The 25,847-nt window shown below is 38.4% G+C and overlaps 2 protein-coding genes across 4 annotated transcripts in view; one reads left to right on the forward strand and one right to left on the reverse strand.

Annotated features, from left to right (window-relative positions):
* The window catches only part of spab (space blanket), an 80,968-nt gene extending 74,513 nt beyond the window's left edge, over positions 1-6,455 (forward strand). For 2 of the 3 annotated variants that reach the window (XM_090163304.1, XM_090163305.1), the window contains exons 3-4: positions 1,924-2,079; positions 5,832-6,455. In XM_090163304.1, coding sequence (XP_090019430.1) covers positions 1,924-2,079; positions 5,832-6,040 — 365 coding nt within the window. In that variant the 3' untranslated portion in view covers positions 6,041-6,455. Of the gene's footprint in view, positions 1-1,920; positions 2,080-5,831 lie in introns of all 3 variants that reach the window. The other variant, XM_090163303.1, reaches the window with a different exon arrangement.
* A 3,086-nt stretch (positions 6,456-9,541) lies between these two features.
* LOC149921345 (sonic hedgehog protein-like) overlaps positions 9,542-25,847 on the reverse strand; it is a 64,626-nt gene continuing 48,320 nt past the window's right edge. The window contains exons 3-4 of the mRNA XM_090163207.1: positions 10,675-11,739; positions 9,542-10,306 (exon numbers count right to left, since the gene is read on the reverse strand). Coding sequence (XP_090019333.1) covers positions 11,015-11,739 — 725 coding nt within the window. The 3' untranslated portion in view covers positions 9,542-10,306; positions 10,675-11,014. The remainder of the gene's footprint in view (positions 10,307-10,674; positions 11,740-25,847) is intronic.

Here is a 25,847-nt window from a genome sequence, read left to right on the forward strand (position 1 = left end):
ACAGAGCGAAAAGATATTAGCGCCGATTTTAAAGCTCAAAAAAGAGCGAAAAGAGAGGAGCGTCAATTTTACCGCTCAAAAATTCGTGAGCGTGAGCGGATATTAGGCTAGCGAGTGCGAGCGGTGAGTGAGCTGAGCGGCTCTTTGACGAAAATGCCCCAAACTGATCTGAGCTGCGCTACGATAAACATGGGTTTTGCAAAAAATTATATTTACAAATAGATCAAGTGAGAAGCACATTGAGAAACGGACAAAAATTAATTATGGGACGTAAATCACGGTTTAAAATTCGGAATATAAATTTAGGTTAAAAATGGTCTAAAATTCGCAATTTAAATTTATGGTTAAAACAGTTTCAAATTATCAATTTAAATTTATGGTAAAAACAGTTTAAAATTCTTAATTTAAATTTATGTAAAAAAACGGTTTAAAATTCGCAATTTAAATTTAGGGTAAAAACAGTTTCACATTCTCAATTTAAATTTATTGTAAAAACAGTTTCAAATTCTCAATTTAAATTTATGTAAAAAAAGGGTTTAAAATTAACAATTTAAATTTATGTAAAAAAAAGGTTTAAAATTAACAATTTAAATTTATGTAAAAAGATTTAAAATTTAAATTTACGTAGATAAATGTTCTATTTTAGTTGTCAAAAACGTTTTCGGTTGCCACGGCAAAACTTAAGACCATAACAACATTTCCCTTTACGGTTTCTTAAGTTACATAAAAGTCTACTTAACTCCGGGGTTAAACAAAATGGTTATTGGTCATGATTACACCAAGGATTAACAATAACCAGGAATCCATAACGCTACTATGGATTCCTGCAATAACTCACAGCGATAGTTTTCTTACATAGAACTATCATTGTCAGGCAAAAATACGTTTGCTACAAACTCTTCCCCCTCTCTTACACTCCCCGCCCCAAAAACGATTCAAATCCGGAAATAGTAACGCCATCTCGTGTCTGAAATCGACACTATGGTTTTTAATATTAAGGTTAAGGTTTTAAGGTTTTTTGTTGCCGTCTTCGACACCCTTTTGTAACAGGGCGGCTCACTAAAATGGCGATTGTCAGTGAAATTGGTCCGCAGATTATTTTATTCGGAATTTAATAGGATTTGTCGTTGTTTAATCCGTAATTTTTGATATCGCATAGGTAAATAGTAATTAGCTTTAAATTGGTAAAAAATCAACAGTTATTGGATTCTATTATTATTATTATTATTATTATTATTATTATTATTATTATTATAAAAAAATTACCTGATGAAAACATTTTAAGTACTAAAAACAGAAACGCGATGCAAAAAATTCATTAGATTTCGCGGCGCCAAAAAAAACTGCCCGTCTGCCGAATTGAATCGTTTCCGCTTAAGCCTAGTTCTGATTTCGCCCGCTAGGACAGATGGCGTTTGAATCAAACTTATTTTCGAAGAGAACTATCCCTGATGATTACACCTCGTGTACAGACTTGGAAATAAGGTTTATATCTAAACTGGTCTATTTGGCCAGTGACTCCCAACTCTTGAATTATTTAAGTGGTCACGTAGACCAGTTGGTTAATAATACGGTAGATAATTTTGAATTAATAAACTGGACATTGGACCAGTGAACCCCTAGCTTTTGAATAAAAAAACTGGTCATATCAATTAATAAACTGGTCTTTGACCCAGTGACCACCGCTTATTTCCAAGCCTGCTCGTGTAGTCTCCTTTTTAGTGGCGCCATCTAATCGGGGACTAATCTTACAAATTCATAAATCTTGGACATTTCTGGTTTTCAAAAAAAAACTTTTCAATCGTAGACTTTCATGAGTTCCAGAAACTCTCCATTAATTCCTAACTTATGGATATGTTTCCCTACCCTGCGTAACTCGTTAAGCCTTAACCGTAACGCGTCTGTTTTATTTGGATCGAGCAGTAGGCTCTTGCTTGCCCATCTACGCCCAGAAAGACGGAGAACCCTGTCGACAGGACTCGGATTGCGAAGAAGGCCTGCGCTGTTTGGAAAACGTCAACATGGCTCAGTCCAGAACATGCCGCCTGGAAGCCCGCGACATGCGCAAGAAACAAATCAGTAAGTCCACCCACTTTCACTTTTTACTCCAGTCTACTCTAGATCTCATCAGGTTGATACTTTTCGCTTGTTCTGGAACATATGGTGTATATCTTTTACTCTAAATTAAATTATTAGCTTGTTCTGGTGCGAGGTATTTACTCACTTTTGGGGCTACACTTTTTACTCCTCAAAAGTGGGAGTAAAGAGAGTAAACTGATTAAATTAGCTGATTATAAAGAGTTGGTATCATAGAGATAGAAAAGAAATAAAGGGAAGATTACCGCGTTAAGGCACCCCTGTTTTTGACCGGGAAAATTCATCTCCCCCGCGCATGTACGAAAGCGGAGATCAAGTTCAAGTTCAAGTTCGTTTATTGTTAATTATTTGATTTTACATTGTTGAGAGTTGTTCCTTTGTTTACATCAAATGACAGTTGATTTTCCAAAAGGCATAATGCATTTCATTTCACCGCGCGTCGATGGCGCCACGCAATCTGCCCATCTCATGGCTTCCTACATTGGCGAAAAGGGGGTCCAACTATTCGCCACCACAGAATAAGGGTTACTCTTTTTACCCTACTCTGAAATCCCAGAACAGGCGAAAAGAATCCACATAAAAATGCCACTGAAAACGTGCAACCGTCTTGAGAAATGGTCACAGAATTCATGGCTGTTTTATCGAATGGGCATCATGAGCACTGTACTGCTCAGGGCCTCAGGGCCGGATTAAGACTTTATGGGGCCCTAGGCCCAAGTTAACTTTGGTGCCCCCTTTCAATAGCGAGCGAAGCGAGCTAGGCGCTTCCTCAATTTATAATTGAGAAATTGAAGGAAAATTCATTTTGCTGACAGATTTAGTTTGTCGTCAAGGGCTAGACGGCAATCCGTCCGAGAATGTGACAATCAAACGTTTTTGGTTCATAGGGGTGGACGCATTTACTAAAATTACTCCGGAAAATATTTTGTGAAAAGCAAATCATTAAATTTTTGTACTTCTATTTTTTTCGAACCCTCTTGGTGCCCCTTGTAGGCTTGGTGCCCTAGGCCCAGGCCTATTCGGCCTATTGGTTAATCCGGACCTGAGGGCCTAGAAAGGTTCGAAGAAGTCTACGAAAGTTTATGAGTTTGAAAAAATTAAATTAAAAAATTTCTTCTCAGAAATAGGGTCTACCAAGGTCTTTAATCGTTTGAGTTTCACTAGTTTCCGGAAAAAGGGCTGGGAAAATTCCAGAATATGATTGGTTTCAGAATGGGGAGGAGCTAACTGAAATTCAGGCCGTATTTTGCAAATGATTCTGTGGGCCCTTTAAAGTGTGCAGACGGTCGTTCGACGTTGAATCAACGAATTTCACGTTTTGACCGCTAGGCGCTGTTGATTGACTTTAGAGTATAAATGATTCTGCTAAATTACTCACTGCGTAAACTTCGGGAAACCTCCTAACATACTATTCCGCAGCACAGATTTGTCGGTGTGTGAAATGAGTATTTCAAATTAATTCACAGTCTCCACAATGTCTACCCTAGATTTCCATAACCTTTCTACTCCCTTTAAAGGGAAATTCAACTTAATTCCTCAACTTAGTTGTAGAACACTGCGTTTTTGAACGAGTGAGCCTTTCCCGCGGTAGATCCTCCCATAGAAATATAAATTAGAGACTAGAACCACTGCGCCGTAAATGAAACGGGCAAGCTAGAACGCTGCCATTAGGGTGGAATCGAGCTATCCGCGCCATCTGAAAAGCGCATTAAACATTGTCGCTATGGTTACGGTGGACATTTTTAAAGGTGGCGAGCCTCTGCGCATCACGTCGCGCGCAGTGACGGTACTTTCGTGTTTGCGTTTTTCGCGTCTATAAGCATAACCGCGGATAATTAAAAATTGTAAAAAATTGCGTTCTTTTTGGCTCTGTACTAACCGATGTCGTAAAGAAATAAAATGCTCAGTTCATAAGTATGTAATATTATAGGAATTATTTTATACTAATCTCGTATTATACCTGTTTTTAATTTTCAGCAAACTTCGAGACCATAGGTTTGACGTTGAGTCGGGGATGGTCAATCATCGCAATATTTTAATTAGAAATACAATTATGTTATATGAACAAAATTTCCAGAGACAAAAACCTAGAAATGAAAGGGAAAGCAATTATTTCAAGGCCAGTAAATTTAAAACGTTTATAAAACTATAATTTACGGTAATGTAGATTCTTGTTTAAATAACTTATATAATGTCGTTGAAAGAATAAATCAGTCTTTTTTACAACTCTACAATGTCAAAAACCAATCGAAGAACATAAACAAACCAGACGACGTTGCTTACGACGTTATGCCACGTGATCATATTTAGTTTAAATTTATTTCATTAGATGGCGCGGATATGCGCGATTCCACTCTAATGGCGGCCTTCTAGCTGGTACATCTCCCCCCAATCCGATCGTGGTTCTAGTTTGATTTCTATTTCTATGGTTCCTCCTAGCTTAGAAGATTCTGCTAAATTACTCACTGCAATAAATTGGGAAAAACTAATATTGTGCCATTCTGTATTGAAGACGATTTCTCGGAATGTGAAATGCGGATTTAAAACTAATTAACTGTCTGGCCCCAATTTTCAATAACATTAATTTGTACTCAAAAAGGGCAATTCAAATGAGAACTTAATTCCTCCTTTTTTTATTTCGTTCATTCCACGAAATGTTTGAGCTATATTTCACACGGCAACTGTCCAAAAACATTATCATGGGTGCACAAATTCAGTAAATACCGATCTCAAATATTATAACAAAAAATAACTACTTTCCTTGAAATTACTTTTGTCCAGTTCAGAGGTGAAACTCGATAAATTAAAAATAAAATGAGCTGCCCAATTTCTGGGCCACGTGATGGGCAAAATTGATATTGGGACCGCGTGGGTTTGACATTTCCTATCGATTGATTAATCATAATACAAAATATTCCCGGTTTTATTTAGAAAAAAATATTTTAGACGAGGTAAACAGTTTGTTATTCAGTTCTGGTTTAAATAAGTGTACCCAACCTTCCAAACGAACCTAATAAACTCAATAAAAATGTTTATCCCCCCAAAAAATCTCTTCGTAAAAATATTCCTGACGAAAAAGTATTTTTTACGTGAAATAAAGCATCATAGACTCATAGATGGCGATACTTTCGCTGTAAATAATATTTTGCTTTTAACCCTAACGCCGACAGACCCGGTGTGAAGCGCTGCGTGCAATCATATTGAATGTGTCTGTAGTATGTGCCAGAGTACATGGTATTAATGTTTGTTCACTTTTTAAATTTATAAATTTTTCCCCGGATGGTGAACCTTATATGGTAATAAAATCATGAAAGATACGACAAGTGGCGTAGCCAAAATTTCGTCAAGGAGGGTCAGTTTATTGAAAGGTTCAGAGTGGTCGAGGCGGGGTGAAAATATAACACGGTCAAATCTTCGGCCAAGTGGGGTTTGTAAGATGTAGTATTATAGAATTGACGATAACCACCGTTAGACTATCTAAACAAATACTGCTAATAAACCTAAATTTACCAAACAAAATTTACTTTGCGTGTAAATAGTAGTAGTATATCGGAATATAGTACGTACATAGTTAACACCATTGCAATACTTTTCGCAAGGTCTGGCGTCGTAAGGTAAAAATCTAAATAAATTATCCGCAGCGAAAGTATCGCCATCTACTTTTCTATCACGCTTAATTTTAAGCTAAAAATGTATAAAATAGTTCTCAATTGTTTTGGTGTATTTGTAACTAGATGACGACTGCTTAACGAGCAGGGAATGCGACGTGTCAAAGGGCCATTGCTGCCAATTGCAGAGACGACACAAAGCCGGACACCGAAGGGTTTGCTTCTACTTCTCCGACCCGCAAAGCTGCCTCGGAGGAGTGGACCCCAGGATGGCCAGACCCAGAGTGATGGGGTTCAACTTCGCCAACCCCTTCTTTAAGGCACGCCTCGGCTAAGCTTAAAACTAATTAAAATATCCCGAAATTTATTAATCAAAAGAGAGTTGATTAAAAATGTACGGCATTGTTGGCGTTGAACTATATCATTAACTAAAATTTCCAGTTTTAAAAAGTAGTTATCAATATTTAAAAAAATGTTGTTTGAAGGGGTTAAATTCAACCTTGAATAGGCTATTAATATTATATTACTGTTACTAAAATGGTACAGAATTGTATCGTAAATTTATCAAAAATATCATATCAATAATATGACGAAATTGTACAGTGTTCTGTTTGACCATAATATTAATAGTTGTCTATGTAAACCAATAAAAAAGAGCACCTCTGAAGTCATGTAAATAATACAGTCTATCAATACACTCTGTTCAGCAAATATTTTCGAATTTTTTGTGATTAATAAAGTCTTTAAGTATTTCTGAAGTTTATTTTTTTTTAAATTAAATTAAATGTATTGATTTCAACCACAAATAAGTAACTGTACGTTTTTAAACATTTATAAACGACGAAATATTAAAGGGGAACGGCCGGGCTTTTCCAAATATCGCCTTATTTGCGTATCAAAAGATTAACAAGACGTTCAATATATTTACACGTACCTTATTTGGTCCTGAAAGAATAGTTTTTGGCCTAAAAAGTTGAAACGCAAAGTAACGCCAAGTATTTTGGTTTGAATTTTCGCCGCCATCTTAAGGTGTATCGCCAGCGCCAGCACGACAACAGCGAGCGATTTGCGAACTATCCTAACTTTTGAAATTGCGCAATATAGGGAGCTACAAGGGCGAATCCTCCGAGCGCCTCCTACAGAGCAGTGACGTCACTCAACAAATCCGGATCACACTCGGAGGTTCCCAATGGAAAACGCTATAAGCAGAGTAAAAGTGGTCTAAATATAATACCCTATAATGGCTCTCTGACGACGTTATTATTTCGCTATTTAGAATTTTAGCTTCCGTTCCCATTAATAGATGGCTCCACGCTCTCCACGAAAGTAATTTTTTTCGAAGATTCGGATAGATTCATGGCCATCTCTAATAACAGGGGCCTTTTCATAATACAGGTGGAAATGATAGAGCCGACAGTTGCTTTATTAAAATCCAAAAAAATATTAAATTGGACGCATTTTTGTTTTTTAAAAAAACTGTTTTCCGAAGCTCAAGTACTGCCACTCCTGAAAAATCCTGAATTGACGTCCCTGGTCATAAGACCTCCCGCATAACACCCGCAACACACATGGCTATAAGGTCCCCATAAGCAAAGGTCTAGGCCAAATTTTTTACAATCACATACCCGTTATTAAGAGGTAGGTATTAAAAATCTGCACCTCCTAGTGGCTACGTCCTCAACTATGCATTTCTGAAAAAAATTTCGCGAAATGCATGATGAATGCGCGCAAACCGTGCGTGAACGTTTTTAAACTTAGAACCAAGAGAGAGAAATCTCCAGCGCGAGCTCTTAGCACCGTAGCCAAGGCTTATTCCCAATTTTATCGCTTTAAAACTTAAAATTGACACTTATCTTTGCAAAATGATTCATCAGAACGGTACCTAAAACTGTCTATTAGAAATAAGAGTTGTGTTTCTGAAGGTATTTATTTTTCAAATTTGCGATTTAGACGCGTTTTTGTGGCATTTATCAACCCGAGCGTGGCTGCTCTACCAAGTAAGAGAATATTTTGAAAAAGATGTTCCTACTGTCCTATCTTGGATTAAGAATATGTAACGTATTCTTAATCCAAGGTCCTATCGTCGTACGTTAATTTTATCCAGGACAACGCCGTTAACATGGGCCCCTATGGCAGACCTTTACTTATGGGGACTTATGATAGGCTTATGGTAACAGTGGAAAAACAACTGAAGTAGGTGCATATGGGGAAAAGAATGTTTAGTGTCTCAAATAAAAAAATATATTCCAAGAGAGCGAGCATGTGATTGTTAAAATCTACTGGCTTTTTGGCAAACCTCAATACTTATTTTCTTGGTTAATGCTTAGAAAGGTACGCGAGGGTCAAAATATAACAAATGTAAGTACGGGTACGGTCTCACACAAAGCCCCAAAAGAAAAGGCACTCGCGAGCCGCTCAGAACAAAGTCAACAGCAAGAACGGGGAATAAAAGTACCATGGCCATTAGCCCTCTAAACCATTTCGGGGACGACCTCGCCAACGCGCCGAAAGGTTCGTTGGCAGAGTGCTGGTTGTAAAACTGTCAAAAGTCAAAGGGGGCGACCAGCGTCCTCACGAGGCCATTGATGATTTAAAATGAAAAATAGGGCTGCGTTCGGTAATTCTAAGGCTGCGTTCAGTAACTCTAAAAAGGCTCAGCGCTGAGCTCAACGGACAGCGGTTTTTTACTGAACGGGTTTTTTGACTTCCGGTTTTGACGTCACGTTGCCCGTACGTTGAGCAACGAAGTCATCGGCTGTCAAGCAGGTTTTTCCGTTGCTCAAAGGTCACATGAGTAAGACTAGTTGCAGGCGCCGCAACAGATGATATTTCACAAAATTTACAAAAAGCGTTCAACAAGATCCTACGTCACGTTAGCAAAGGTCACAATGAAAATGATTTTTCGGGTACTTCGTTGAGAGTTACTGAACGCAGCCAAGGACATATGTTGAGATCATAGAAATCTCATAGGTAACTAGAATGCTGCCGCCTACGGCCGAGCTTGACGCCAGTTCGCCTTGAACCTTCAGCCAATGAGAGGCCGTAGAGTGGTTCCGCCAAGGAGGATAATAATCCTCCTTGGATCCGCTACTATAGCGGGAGATAGGTGACGTCATTCTCTCTGGTGACATTAAATTCTTGGCAGAACCACTCTTTGAGCTCTGATTGGCTGAGATCTGGCTATCGTCTGCCACGGCGTTTGGCCCATTTGCCAGTTACACGGCAGCATTCTAGTTACCTATGAGATTTCTATGGTTGAGATAGAGGAATTCCCAGAACTATACAAGAAACTAAAATTGTAAAAAAAATTATTTCAATTTGAAATATAAATAAAATTAAGTATTGGGCATTACAGAGTCTTTGCTAAGTTAATAACAAAAAATCTCCTAGTTAAGAGGAAATACTTATTGTGTACCGTACACGAGAAAAGTTTCCATTATTTCAACAAGCACTATATTAACAGTAACTTACAGGTCCTGGATCTCGGAAGTGTTACTTCTTGGCGATTTCCTTGGAGTGCTTCATCTAGCTTGATGATTAAAGAATATTAATATAAATAAATAATCAGCTACGCTAATACCCAATATATATTAATAAAATGTATTATTTAATAATATCCCAGAGCTATCAGAGCCCATTATTTTAATAGGACGTTTCTGCTGCCAGTGCTGCCAGATTACATAAAAATACTACCGTAATTTACAGTGGTAACCATGAAAGATAGAAATCTGAAATCATCGATAAAGAGGAATTAATTTTAAAACCAGAAATATGTAGAGGCACAAAAAAAAGCCAAAACATTCGATAAAAAATTAATTTATTTCCAATTTCTCCTCTGAAATATGGACAAATTATCTACATAATATTATTTAGTTCTTCGCATTTAAAAAATTCAAAATGTCGTAAAAAATTTGATTATTTCGCGTGATTTGATTGATTGAAGTTGAAGAAACAATATTTGAAGCTACGTCGCAAAACGCACGAAATTTTGCTAAATAGGTCTATTATATGATTAGATGCTCGTGGAATAAATAAATACGCTATTACGGGACATAAAAAATAAGAAGAAACGGGAAATTATCACAATAAATTGGACTAAAAATAGCACGTATGTACAGAACATAATATAAAGGATTTTTGATGTTTGACATTTCGAGGTTGTCTCGCCTTTACATCCCGCGTTTCATTTGCTAGGATCCAAGTTATACTTCTTAAAAATTCTCGCGTACAAAAATTAATTTAGTCATTAACAGAATAAATGTGTAAATTGTATTTAAACTTTACCGCCGTTTTGTAAAATTGATGCTTTTTTTAGGAACGTAATTGGTCTCGGTATTTAAAAAGCGCTGAGGGAAATTGTAATTAAAAGTAAACATCGTGAAATAAATATTAACCTAATTGCATTGTTTAGTTTCAAATTAAAATACTAGGTGGCGTTACTTATCTGAAAAGAAATTTAATATTTCTACGATCATGTCGTCCGCTACTTTATGTAACATTTTTAGTTTTTATATGTTTTATATTTCGACAATTAACATGATCAATAGTTTAAGTAATCAACGTACATCGGTATAGAAAAAGTCAAGAACTCGTTTAAGCAACTGAGAACATCTAAGCAAGGACAGTAGATACAGGGACGAGAAAGCATGGGGAAAGATTATATTTTAAACGTCTTCATATTCACGGGGAGTTAGATGTAAACAAACCGCGGCCATTGTTAAAACGTGGTTCACCATGGACCGTATTATTGTAGTTAGTTTTTACCATTTTGATGTTAAATTAAAAATAAAACTACGAGCGTAAATAAAAAAATGCCCATTTGTTTTGAACACTTAAACATCGTCAAGAACCGCTAAAATTAGGTGACCGACATTTTTTTGGTTTACAACTAACTCTCCTTGCGTTTAGGTCGTTTTAGATGATATATTCCAACAGAGGCCGCCAATACACTTTCTCGTCCTGTATCTACTGTCCTTGATCTAAGAGAGCTATATTTTCTCGCTTATAGTGAACTAGGTTGTCAAAATAAAAATTGGCCGTAGCTAAATGCCGAAATATAGAGACGGTGTCGCCATCTATCCAATTTTACAAGCTGGCATTTATAAACTAATGAATTTAAATATATATAAAACGACGTAAAATTCGCTCAAAAGAAAAACAATGGCTCTCAGTTGTCTAGACACGTACTCGAAAGTAACTCTTGAAGAAATTCATTGGAAATAAATATGAGAAATAAAAATTTGGTAAAAACAGTAGACGATCTTGTCACAATGTTTTTAATACGATTAGTAGAAAAGCTAGCGTCTCCGTCAGCGAAACAAGTAACTCGCGGGTAGAATATAGTATCCAACGAAATACAGCAACTTAGCGTACCAATGCACCCCGTGTTGACGCGATTTTGGCAATGAGTAATGGTCGCTAGTCCTTTTGGGGAAGACGCTCAGACTCTTCAAGACGTGAAAGAGGGCTTCCTTGGCATTTTGCCAGACGCGGATGGGCGCGAAGGCCGCGTGCGCGAACCACTGACTGTCGATGACGGCGTAACAGGAGACTACGACGCCGTTGACCACCAAGTTGCCCTCTTTCGTCAGCGGGGCGTAAAATCCCGCCAGCCGTTCGGCGCTTATGTCCAGCACTCTTTCGAAACGAAGGCCGCGTCCGGAGGTGGTCGCTCCGGAAACCAAAATGAGTTGTCCCGGACGGACCTCGTTCGCGAACGTGACGTCGGGCAAACGCGGGTGGGGGGAGGTAGAGTTCGTCCGCCGTTGGTCGGGCAACGCGTACATCAAATGACCAGGGGTGAGGCGGACCCGAGCGCCCGTCTCGGTGCTGATGACGACGAAATCTCGCCGTTGACTTTCGTCCCTGTCCAAAAAGAGAATGACTTCGCTGTAGACCAGCAAACCGTCGCTGGAAACGGCCAGGACCTTGTCCGATAACCGGACATCCGAGATTGGGATGGTACCGCGACCTTCGACCTCCACCAGACTGCCCGCGTGGAAACAACCGCCTGATCTGGCTGCGTCCGATGATTCTGAAAAATAATTTTAAAAATAATTCAATTATTATGTATAAATAAAAATAAATAAATAAATATGGATTACAATAAATAATAATAAATTATATATACACTGTTCAGCGGTTGGTGCACTGCCCTACGTTTCAGAAACGTAATAATCTCCAAATATGGCATTTCGAAATAATTCAATTTTTGTTGTGTTTTAAGTCGGAAAATGACCGAGGCCTTTTTTCCGGAAAAATTTCCGTATTTTTACAAACAAAATTTAAAAAAATTTTCATTCCATGATTAGTCTAATATTGTTTGCAAATTTAAATAAATCGGCATTTTCGCCTCATTTTTTCGAATCTAAAAGTAAAACTAAACCTATGGACATCGACAAACTAGACTAGCTTTAAACTGATTAACAATGTATCACTATTAATTTTTTGTAGTATGTTTACATTTTATATCGATAAAATGTTCAAAAAAATTAAAACCCTTAAAAAGAAATTTTTTATTTTTCCGATTTGCGGAAACATTTTCCGCATTTTATTTTTCCGGAAAATTAACAACACTATATTTTCGTAATTCTTATGAAAAGTAACGATACTACAGTATTTAAGTAACTGAAAACTAGTTGTTAGGGGTTTATTTTAGTCCGAAATCTAAATATGACAACGTCTCTCGCCAAAATTAAGAAAATCTCAGAATAATTTGACATAATGCGTTTTGTACGTTTATATTTGGCTAAAACTCTTGGCACAAACGCATTATGTGATATAATAAATTTACTGAGTAACGCCCATTGCGACTGTTATCCTGCGAATGCAGCTGAAGAAACTAGAGCAGACGAAATTATGCGAAATCAAGACACTTATTGGTTAATAACGACTTAATGCGTTTTTGCAAGTTTCCGACAGTCGTTAATGCGTTTTTGCATTTTCGGATCTCAGAAACTAGACCAGATTGAAAAATACGGATTTCTAATTTAGAATCAGCATTCAAACTCCAAAAGGCAAAAATGGTGGATAATGCGTTTCTGAAACGTAGGGCAGTGCACATTTGAGTATCTACGATAATAAGATTTTCGACATTAGCACTCCACAAAGCTAGCAGTCTTCTAAGCAGACGACGCACTATGTCAGGAGCTAAGAAGTTTCCGTTAAGTGTTTAATTTCGTTTTTTACATTCTCGATAGATGACGCTTTACATAGTTGGTGGATTGGGTTATAGATGGCGCCTCAACTTCGCGTCGTAAAAACCTAACAGTGACAGCGAAATATTTTGTTGAAACTAAAATCCCTTCCTACTATGAATGTGTTATCAGTTTCTTAATAATTGAACTTTGAAATTTATAATTATTATTTTTTAATTAATTTATATTTGTTTACCAAAAACACCGCTTAAATAAAGTTTTGTAATATAAATAAATTTATATTGTTTCCCTTACCGCCAAAAGGTTAAAATTATATTATATTATAAATGAAAACATTAAAATCGAATTATAAATATTTGTTTCTGAATCAGCCTATTTGAAACACAGCCGCTGGTGGTATTTTCCTCCTAAGATCGGCTCCCCCAAAATTTTCTTATAATATCACACAACACCAGCGCCATCTTGCGTCTGTTCAGCGACCAAAAAAAACGTGGATTCGGGACTGTGCATAGGCCTAACACTTTGTTTAAAAAAAACCCGTAAGAATCACTTCCTATATAATTACACCATTACTCAATAATTTTAACCATTTTAATATAATAAATTGAGTGAAAATTGAAGTTAATCTCTGAGATTTAGCATCATAAAGGGCCGAATAAAATTTCATTAGGGGCAAGCCGGGAAAAAACCCATAAAAAACCGTTTTTCGAAGACACGGTAATTTAGTTGCGATCACGCGAAGGACCGAAAAACCTAGTTAATATAAGGAGGCACTTTAATAACTTTTCATATTTTGCGCTACACGAGTGCAGGTCCTACGACCTTTGCCAATATTTTTCCTAGAGAGTAAAAAAAACCTGTAATAAACATTTTTTTTCTTGAAGAAGTTTCCATGTCCCACGAAACTCCCACAATAACAGTCATTTATTACATTTTTAACCTGAAATAAATGGTTAAAGATGCTAAGGAAGCCAAAGATAAGGAGCGGGGAGGGTTGGGCGCCGAGAATGGTCCGCCTGGGAACCGTATTTACCGTCAATTTATCTTCAAAGTGAGTGTGAAAAAACGCGTCCCCGTCGAATCGCGAAGTTAAGCCTCGGTCGGAATTTCCAGCTCAGAACCGGGGACGCGTTGTTTCCCACAGCGTGGCAGGTAGCCGGAGTATCGTTGGTGGCCTTTTAAAAGCTCGTGTTGCAGCGACGATAAAGCACTGATATTCTAAAGTGGATAATTGTTAAGCGCCGATCGTAGCTCCCCCTATTTGTCGCTGATAGAACCTCCGAAAAGGGGCTGCGACGGATTCTTGACAAATTTTATGACTGTGAGAAGAAAGCGCCCGAGTAATTGCGGTGGTTTACGCTCACTAGGTGGGGGAATATTCGTACTCTGCCGACAGCAGTGCTACGGGAAAGATATCGGGTACCTGCCACCAGAGGGAGATAAAAACGGACTGGGAAGGGGCTGAAGAACCGCTTTTCTATCATAATGGATTTCTTTCACCAGTTTCGACTGGAGTTTCCATACATTCTTGAATCTTCGCCTTCCTCTTATATCCAAAATTTGGCTCTCGTTCGCATATACCTCGATTTTAACTCCAAAACGAACCCACTCATGCAAATGAGAACGTACGAGGTCTCTATCTCTCTAAATGAAACCATTTTAAAATCGCTAACCTCTTAAATTAATATAATATTACCTAAACCACTAAGCAGCGCCTGCATAAGAGGGAGCGGCCAATATTGGAACCCCGGGGGGGGGGGGGGTAACGGAAATACTATATCCCCTTTAACTGAACTAAAATGTTGAAAAAGCCAAAAACAGAAACAAAATAATTAAGAAATTTTAGTTCGATTTTCAAAATGTAGATGGCTAATAAATCGTTAATTTATCTGTAGTAAAGCTCTTTTAAAGTTCCAGTTCGGCTTAACAGATGACTGTCTACATCCCCATCCTTTCAGTTCAAAGGCAATTCGGTAGTAAGGGAGAAATTACGAGTTTTGTCGTACTAACGCCATCTCTAGGGCGAGGCAAAAAGCGCTATAAAAAGTAGCTTACGTCTAGGGGGAACAATTCTATTTCGCCAACCAATCCTAAAACTTTAATCGAATCAGCAAAGCTAGGTATTCTTTTTCTTTTTCCGGTGCTTCGCGAATACGAATAAAACGGGTGGGAGCTCAGCTCTTATCAGCGGACCGATCGAACTGTTCCTGACCTCTCTTTATTTTGACCAAGGCTTCACTTGGGTCATGTCATCCGCTGTTCCAATAAGCCTCCCTTCCCCCTCTTAAAGCCAACACGGCTAATTCGCCTCCTTTTATAGTTCTAGATAGGACGCCATTTTAAAGCAAAAACACGCTAAATACAATTTTACATTTTTTTTTAAAGATATCATTATTGTTGTTGCCAGAAAGTCGTTATGGTCATAAGTATATAATAATATTCTATAAGTGTGAAACTTCTTATTCTTCACGCGCAGTGGTTTGACCGAGTGCTATTCACGGCAAAGAGTCTACAGCGTTGACGTTTTCTTCCTGTGACGACCATAAGCCTATAGATACGTTCCATAAGTGTACCAGTTAGTATATTTACACACCAACAGCTATGTGTAAAATTAAAGTCATACCCAAGACGATAAGCGCCCCTATCGAGAAAAATATACGACTTGAAAAAAATTATAACGATCGCTGCACGGGCCCACTATGAGCCCGTATTTGGCCTAATGCCTTAGCCTGAAGTCCACTAAAAATGTATGGTCATTCTTATAATGGTTTTCAGTTAAAATTTAACACGCGGAAGATATGAATTTAATTTCGAACTTAAAACCTTATCGCATTAAGGCAGTAGCGCGATGCCCGCAGTGAGCCGCCAGGTCTTCTCGCCAAGTTTTCCGTTGCCGTTATGGAGTTCCTTCTGTTTGTCAAACGGGTGGCCATTTCGTTTGACGGCTTCGTCCTGACCCTGGGGCCATTTCCCACGTCTCGCACGACCCCCCCCCCCCGTGACATACATTGTTCTTTTACTCCACTTTTTGTTCGGGAAAATTCCTACATCATAGTTGGACAATAAAAGTGCCTAGTGTAGTGCTACATTTTCAAAACTCTACGGCTTTCCTTGATATTCATAAAAAAAAAACCTTCATTTTTAGACAGGGTACTTTCAATCTAGAAAATTTCAAGATTGGCTGATATTGTTTTGAATCATAGTTGATCTAATAAAATGAGAATATTGTACATTTAAATTTTCTCCCCACCGTCAATAAAAAGCATGCCTTAGTTAAAGCGCATTTTATGCCAACTCATCTACCATAACGCGCCTTTCCTACCAACTCACCTACCATAACGCGCCTTTCCTACCAACTCACCTACCATAACGCGCCTTTCCTTGCAACCCACCAATGATAACGCGCCTTTCCTACCAACTCAACGAAAATAAAAATAGGTAACCCCTTACACTAAAAAAGGCTATAGCTTCTAAAACTTAAATGTTACATTTAGTAAAATTTTTTCCCTTATTACCAACTTCACACACTCCCCCAATAAGGCTTTTAGTTCATAATTCTGAACGCAGATGGCGATATAATGTCTTATAGCCTGTCAATGTCAGTTTCCTATATATCGCTACGGCTTGTTTTTACGTAATTAGCGCCAGTCTGTTGGCTCTGCCGGCTGAAATGTGAAATTAATTGACCCACCTTAAATATGGAAGTTCATACTCCCTATAACCACAGTTATTGTATCGCCTTTAAGCGTTGCCTACGTTATTATTAAGGCCGGTGCACATCTCCATATTACTACGACGCAAATATTTGTCTCTGCTTTTATTCACGAGAGGTGGCTCTATTAATGAAATCAGCTCTATCTTACTTAAATTCTGGGAATTAAACCTCATAGAAAAATAGCTAAAAAAAACAAAAATTACATCCCAAATTTGTTATAATATAACAGCAGTTTGTAACGCCATATTTTTTGGTTTCGACTCTTGAAACCTTGCCGTTGCTTAGGCAAGTAGATACTAGAGAACCTAGTGATGAAAATTGGCGAACTAAAATTACAGAAATAAATTAAGGAAATTTCTCGGGTACGGGACTTTATAATAATGTTGGCAACAAAGGAAATCTAGTGACCAGAGTTGGCGAACTAAAATGCCAGAAATAAATTGAAGAAATTTCGCGTGCACGCGTCTTTATAATAGCGTAGGCAACGATTTAAGTTACCATTACGTAAATAAGAAACACGGGAACAATGTAGTTTTTTTATCAGCATGATAAAATCAATATAAAAGGAATTGGGGGAAATTCAAGACTAGGGAATCTCGTTAAACCTCACCGCAAATACACAAAAAAGGCGAAAAAAACTCGAACAAGTCTTGTAAAATAAATTCCGATGACGAAAAAGGCCGCTAGGTGGAGGTAAGTGGTGAACTATTAGGCCTATTTCAACGTCGGGGGGGGATGCCAATACACCTTCGGGATATTGTATTGGTTTATTGGCCTTGCCATAAGTTGCTTTATACAGTCGAAGGAGCTCGACTATCTGAGTTTGCAGTTAAGTCAACAACCCGAGGTAATCGAATTTGCCAAACAGCGTTGTCGCCTGCAGGGAGAACGCGCTAAGCCCCTCTCGGGACTGTCAGGTGACGAGCCAACTTTACTGCCAAGCTTTATTGGCCGAGTTTCGGCTCATCTTAGCGGGAGTTTTGTTTGCTTCCCGCGATGGTTAAGGTTAGATTATTAAATTGAGGTTTCGAAGGATATAGCGTGCACTTAGAACAGAATATAGAGGCGAATGGCGCTAGTTACGTTAAAAAGGGGTCGTAGCGAGAGTTAGAACGTGTAAAATTAAATATAGGGTGACGGTACTTATTTTCCGAAAATGGTGCCCGACTTAAAAACTTCACATTTTAAAATTGCCTATACTCTAAGCCAACAATTCACGGTATTCACATTTTTCTGACCCAATAAGGCTTCACTTTCCACAGTGTCGATTACTTTTCATTTAGGAACCGGAAGCTTCGCCATATTGAATATCTTACGTCCGGTTTACAACATTCTACAGGGTAGTGCCACCCCCGCCCCCCCCCCCCCGTTATCTTCACATAATGTGAACGCTTAATTTTATGTTTTATCTTTTTATGTTATATATATATATTCATTCATCCCTAATACAGTCTAAGGCAAGAATCTGCTATTTACTCAATTTCTTTGGTTTATAAACTCTTGCCTTATTTATTTATTTATTTAAAGACCTAGATGGCGACACCATCTCCGTTTCTATAATTTCCATTTTTATCCGAGCTCACATATTCTCAATTGAAATAGATGCGTTCTTGATTGGGTTCTATTGAATAATCCTATTTCTTCCAATATGATGCCAAGGAAACTATGGCAATTGCTGTATACCTGTTTTGGAGAGCCGATATTCGGTACATCGGCGGTTCAATCTGTTGGGAGAGGTTTTTGCGGCGTCTGTTTGTTTTCTACCGCGCAGCAGGGGGAAAGCACTTATCTTTTCCCCAACAAAGGGGATCAACTTAAGTGGGAAAGTTCCGTGAGAAACAACGGAACAACAAACCTACGCTAGTCCCCAAAAAGCGATAATTGAAAAAAAGCCTAACTGTATTTTATTCCGGTTTGAACGTTCAAACTTTTGACAATTTGTCAAAACTTAAAATAGAGAGGTGCTTTCGCCATCTACCGGGGAAATTTCAAACTATCATCAGTAATTACCAGCTATCGTGAAAATGAGCTCAAAGAGGTTGGGCCTTTGTTTGAAATGAGCTGTAGGCGTGTTTAGGTTGTGGGAGGAGACTTAGGTAGTCTATCTTTGAGGCGTGGTATATACTAACATTTTTACATTTAAGTATCTAGTTACTGATATAAACAAGAACTTATTTAGGTTATTGTGAGCGTATGAGTCTACTTAACGGGCGCGTTTAAGGGAAGCCCTCCATTTACCAAATTGTATGGCGCCATCTAGTATCGATGGTAAGGGAGTTTTCTTTTAATAATGTACAATTCGTTACGGAAATATCAATTTAAATGATTAATTTCGTTCGTCCAACTAAATAAAGCTCAATTTAATGATTATATTAGTCATAGAAAGCAAAATAGTTTGGAAAATCATCAATTATTAAAACTGATTAAAAATATTTTTCAACCGATGGTATTACTATTGCAATTTTAATTGCTTTAACTCACGAAGTCGCCACCACGTGGCGCTATTTTTATAATTCAGTTTACAACGAGCCACAGCGAGAACTTCATTTTCGCTTGCTAAGCACACTTTTTCCAGTTTATAAAGTACGAAAATCGAGCGGCTAATGAACTTCTCGCGTTGGCCGCTAAGTGGTTTTTATGCAGACGGAAAAAGCTAATTAAGCCCTTTTATGGTTAATTATGTTCGGCTTGGACATAAAATATAAATTTTCTACACGTATATAACCTACTTTGAGCTCCAACTGAAAACGTCGCTCTTGCGCTGGTTCCGAAATGCTAAAGACTGGGTTTCCACGAGGGCGAAAACTCCGCATTGACGCCCGACGACGCGAAACTCCCCCGTTAGGCCTAACGCAATTTTTTCGCGTCGCGGCATTTTGGGCCGCAATGAAAACTAGCCTTAAGCAGAGTCCCGAATGAAAAAATCCCCGAAGAAAGGGCAAATTTTCTCAAGAGGGTTAGTTTTTGTGTACCTAAGGAAACCAATCGAAAACTAACGCTATAACAAAACGACTAAGTACCTTCCAATTTCTAAGCCCGCTTCTCTGTTTGCGCAGGATGGAGGGGGGGGGGGGGGCTGACTGGGGGCGCCCGCTGGCGGGAGCTGACAGAATCAAACTCGGCGCTGTTGGCCGTAATACGAATTCCAAGAGCGGCCGCTTTTTGTGAATTTCATTGTTTGATTAGCATCTCGGTACGCAGGTGCGTCTCCCACTTCACTTCCTTTCGCCGCTGAAATACGAACAAGTAAAATTGCATAATTCCCTCCTCGCCCTTTTTTGTCAATTGAAACCCTCGCTAAAGGAATACGCGCGAAAATACCTGTAAAATAAACACCTCTCGAGAGTTCGATCAATAAACGCGGTTAGAAATAGCGTCTGTTTAGAATGGTACACATCGACTCTCAAATTCCTTACAGGGAAACAAACATTTAGAGAGACACCCTTATAGGTTCGATTTTGACGCTTTTATTTTTACTAGATGACGCCATATTAAACCTTTAGCGGGAAAGGAATCAATGCCAACTTGCGTTGTAAGTCGGAAAATGACAGAGGCCCTTTTTCCGGAATATTTTCCGTATTTTTCCGCAAAAAAGTAAAAAAAAGTTTTCATTCCATGCATAATGTTTGCAAATTTAAATAAAGCGCCATTTTCGCCTCATTTTTTCCAATCTAAAAGTAAAACTAAACCTCTAGACTAGTTTAAACTGATTAACAATGTAACACTATTAATGTTTTGTAGTATGTTTACTGATATTAGACATTTAGAATAATATTACCACAATGGCGGCCATGGCCAAAGCTACGGAGTGCCAAGTCTCTATTGTTTCTCTTGTTCAGTGCTGAAAGCTGGCCTCGAGTTTTCCGATGGTTGTTGCTTGCGTTTCGACATTTTACCACGGAGAAAAAAAACTACCAACCTATGTATACTCTGTGCGAACTCCTCCGAACTAGTGCGCCATAAGCCCACTGACCAAAATGGTCGTTAAAATAGCTTTTGACGCGCAGAATGAACTTCAGATATTTCGAAGTCTTAGTTCCTCCCACTTACACCCACATTTTGAACTACTGAAGCTACCGGTCGCGCGCGATAAAATATGTTCCTACCTATTTTTGGTCGTAGGCGCGTGCGAGGACGTATAGTGACTTAAGTAATCAGGTGTACAAATCATAGGAAATCACGGGAATTCACTTAAAAAAATCACCGGAAATCACTGAAAAATTGTGAGTAATCACCGTAAATCACTGAAAAATTGTGAGAAATCACCGGGAATCACCGAAAAATTATGAGTAATCACCGGAAATCACCGAAAAATTGTGAGAAATCACAAGGAATCACTGAAAAATTGTGAGAAATCACAAGGAATCACTGAAAAATTGTGAGAAATCACAAGGAATCACTGAAAAATTGTGAGAAATCACCGGGAATCACCGAAAAATTGTGAGAAATCACCGGGAATCACCGAAAAATTGTGAGAAATCACCGGGAATCACCGAAAAATTATGAGTAATCACCGGAAATCACCGAAAAATTGTGAGAAATCACAAGGAATCACTGAAAAATTGTGAGAAATCACCGGGAATCACCGAAAAATTGTGAGTAATCACCGTAAATCACTGAAAAATTGTGAGAAATCACCGGGAATCACCGAAAAATTATGAGTAATCACCGGAAATCACCGAAAAATTGTGAGAAATCACCGGGAATCACCGAAAAATTGTGAGAAATCACCGGGAATCACCGAAAAATTATGAGTAATCACCGAAAATCACCGAAAAATTGTGAGAAATCACAAGGAATCACTGAAAAATTGTGAGAAATCACAAGGAATCACTGAAAAATTGTGAGAAATCACAAGGAATCACTGAAAAATTGTGAGAAATCACAAGGAATCACTGAAAAATTGTGAGAAATCACCGGGAATCACCGAAAAATTGTGAGAAATCACAAGGAATCACCGAAAAATTGTGAGAAATCACAAGGAATCACCGAAAAATTGTGAGAAATCACAAGGAATCACTGAAAAATTGTGAGAAATCACCGGGAATCACCGAAAAATTGTGAGAAATCACCGGGAATCACCGAAAAATTATGAGTAATCACCGGGAATCACCGAAAAATTGTGAGTAATCACCGGAAATCACCGAAAAATTGTGAGAAATCACAAGGAATCACTGAAAAATTGTGAGAAATCACCGGGAATCACCGAAAAATTGTGAGTAATCACCGTAAATCACTGAAAAATTGTGAGAAATCACCGGAAATCACCGAAAAATTGTGAGAAATCACCGGGAATCACCGAAAAATTGTGAGTACTCACCGTAAATCACTGAAAAATTGTGAGAAATCACCGGGAATCACCGAAAAATTATGAGTAATCACCGGAAATCACCGAAAAATTGTGAGAAATCACCGGGAATCACCGAAAAATTGTGAGAAATCACCGGGAATCACCGAAAAATTATGAGTAATCACCGAAAATCACCGAAAAATTGTGAGAAATCACCGGGAATCACCGAAACATTATGAGTAATCACCGGAAATCACCGAAAAATTGTGAGAAATCACAAGGAATCACTGAAAAATTGTGAGAAATCACCGGGAATCACCGAAAAATTGTGAGAAATCACCGGGAATCACCGAAAAATTGTGAGAAATCACCGGGAATCACCGAAAAATTATGAGTAATCACCGGAAATCACCGAGAATCACCGAAAAATTATGAGTAATCACCGGAAATCACCGAAAAATTGTGAGAAATCACAAGGAATCACTGAAAAATTGTGAGAAATCACCGGGAATCACCGAAAAATTGTGAGTAATCACCGTAAATCACTGAAAAATTGTGAGAAATCACCGGGAATCACCGAAAAATTATGAGTAATCACCGGAAATCACCGAAAAATTGTGAGAAATCACAAGGAATCACTGAAAAATTGTGAGAAATCACCGGGAATCACCGAAAAATTGTGAGAAATCACCGGGAATCACTGAAAAATTGTGAGAAATCACCGGGAATCACTGAAAAATTGTGAGAAATCACCGGGAATCACTGAAAAATTGTGAGAAATAACCGGGAATCACTGAAAAATTATGAGAAATCACCGGGAATCACCGAATATTTTAAGAAAATCAGAAACGGGTCGGCCTCGAAAAAATGGTATGGCGTGGTTTATTGTAACAGCTATAGATTAAAAGATCAACTCAATAACAATAGTCGAAACTATAAAGTTGATTGCGAATGAAAAATGGGACTCAGGTGACCAATTGACGTCATTAACTCATGAATAGTTCATTTGTATAAAATACGGTAATTATATTAGTGACATCGCGTGCTTATTTTTTATTTCAGTGAGCCAGTGCGAAAAATGCACGAGCTTCTCTGTGCACGTGGTTTTTCTTTACCAGTTTAACAGGTCGGGAAAGACCCAAAGAGCTTTACAGTTTCACCTGTTCTACAAAAAGATTTGGTTTTAAGGTTATGGAAATATTTCTACATTTCAGACAGTTGGCGCCATCTTGTAAGACTTCGAGCATTTAAAAATCGTTTCTTCATGGCGTTAACCGGGACATGTGGAAACATCTTCCGCCTTATCAAATTTATCGGTCTGTTGCTCAGGCAGGCGCGCGGTATTTTAGGTCACGTACTCTAGTTATGGTTTGATGTTGCCTAACCGGAAACACCGCCATAGTTATTGTTTACTTCCGGTCTCACTCACTTTTTTTTTAAATAATTTCCTTCCGTTTTACTCTATTCCGATAACAAGTCGTTGAAGGCCGCTATAGCATAAGTCTATAATATTGTTTCTAACGTTTGTCACTTTGAGGAATATTTTACTGAGAGCTAGAAACGGAGTGACGTCATCACCGGAAGTAAATCTCCCCGTAGCGAGGCGCTGTCAAAGGCTACGTGTAACGCGTTAGCAAGCGGACGCCAAACGGTGACGAAGCCCGTAATGCAGTGTCTTGTGAATAGCTCTCAGTAAAACATTTGCATGTGAAGAATATGAAGTGTCACACTTATGTCACAATATTATACACTTATGCGGGAATCCATACATCTACTTGGAATGCTTATCCTGCCGTATCGCGTATGGTAAGATCACTCTGACGGCTTTGGCCCCGCCTACGAGAGAAAAAATCCCCTCCGCCCGCACTCCCCTCTCACGTTTACTCTGAATTTCACTGGAAGTCGGCTGACTGCATGGCACACGTGTATTGCAGTCAGCCGACTTCCAGTGAAAGACAGAGTAAACCGAATATTTATGTAGTCGCCCTTTAAGTTAACATTGTGACGTCAAAAAAACCTTCAGCCACATCGAGGCGGAAATCTGCCGCGATAAGCATTAGGTATTGTGCGTAAGTTAAATAAAGCGCCATCTAGTCTCCACAAATTAATAAAGTTTTACCCCCCCCTCTGGAAAACCACGTTATTTTGTTTTATTTAAAAAAAGTATACTTTTTATATTTCAAGAAAAATGAGTTTAATATATAATCCTACCAATACTTTGAGTGCCCCTGTTCCCCCTCGATGTTGTATTTTTTATCGTTGTACCTAGGTAACAGTGTTGCCAGTTATTGTTAATTGCCCATATTTCGTCGCGAGACCAATACCAGAGATAGCTTAAAGTAGCTATATAGGATCTCTGACCAATACCCAAAAACAACCGAATACATTTTGGAAATCTCGGGGCTATAATGGGCGGAAATTACGAGAGCCAACAAGATTCTTCAAAAAAAAGCGCGAGGAAAGTAACCGCAATTTTTTTCTATTTAATATTTTCTAGCTAGCTAGAGAGAGAGAGAGGCGAGGACCAACCCCTTTTCTCTAAGAAGGTGCCGAAAACTGACGCCCTCTAGTGGCGGAATTGCGCCTCGGGCTGCATCGCGGTCACGTGAGCCCGAGAATACGCGTTTTACAAGCGAGAGTTCCGAGGCCTAACGATAAAAAAAACATTCCACGCAAAAACGCATTACTCCAGCTGTATGTAATTTTATGCTCGAAATACTATAAATATCGGGCCCTTTTTTAGGTGGAAACGATTTAGAATTTCCAGAAACTAGCGCGATAAAATACTTTCGCGGTGAGGCCGGCTTTTCTTCATTTCTTGTTTTGCAATTCATTGTCACGCCTCGGGAGTGTTGCGGACAGTGTAGCGGTTGTTCGAATTACATTTTATTTCTATTTTAAAATAAAAAGTTAATAATAAAAAGATTATTTCGCTCAGTTCCTAATAGGCCCATGATGAAAGTTGGGATGGCCGAAAATTAACATTTTTACCTGGCAACTCGGCATTTAGACGGAACATCCGTTTCCTTACTTCCGCCTGTATATTTCAATGGCGGTCACGTGGTTCAAAACGTCACAAACAGGATGTTCCGTCCAGAGGTCTCACTTAAGCCGGGTCTGCGGCCCCTCTTATGTTATGGGTCTATTGGTTTATATTAACGATTTCACGTTAATTAGTTAAGATGTTAAAGGTATTACGTGATTAAGAAAGACTTTATTAAAAATGCACATTATTGAAAAAAAGCCATTTAAATTCTTATGGTTTAAGTAAAATAACTGACAAATCGCCAAATTACCCTCACGATTAATAATGTTTGAGTATTTTTTATCGTTTGTTTAACTGTATTTCAATCTTTCGTGGTATGATTCCAGAACTCTTGGTTACCAAAACCCTTTCGATTACGATATGCTACAAGAACGCGCAGCTATTAAAACCCTTTCGATTACGATATGCTACAAGAACTCGCAGCTACTAAAACCGTTTCGATTACGATATGCTACAAGAACTCGCAGTTATTAAAACCCTTTCGATTACGATATGCTACAAGAACGCGCAGCTATAAAACCCTTTCGATTACGATATGCTACAAGAACTCGCAGCTATTAAAACCCTTTCGATTACGATATGCTACAAGAACGCGCAGCTATTAAAACCGTTTCGATTACGATATGCTACAAGAACTCGCAGCTATAAAACCCTTTCGATTACGATATGCTACAAGAACTCGCAGCTATTAAAACCCTTTCGATTACGATATGCTACAAGAACTCCCAGCTATTAAAACCCTTTCGATTACGATATGCTACAAGAACTCCCAGCTATTAAAACCCTTTCGATTACGATATGCTACAAGAACTCGCAGCTATTAAAAGCGTTTCGATTACGATATGCTACACGTACGCGCAGCTATAAAACCCGTCGCTTACGATATGCTACAAGAACGCGCAGCTATAAAACCCTTTCGATTACGATATGCTAC

The sequence above is a fragment of the Leiobunum rupestre genome, chromosome 11, assembly GCF_980474605.1.
Source record: "Leiobunum rupestre chromosome 11, qqLeiRupe1.1.hap1, whole genome shotgun sequence".
NCBI lineage: Eukaryota > Metazoa > Arthropoda > Arachnida > Opiliones > Sclerosomatidae > Leiobunum > Leiobunum rupestre.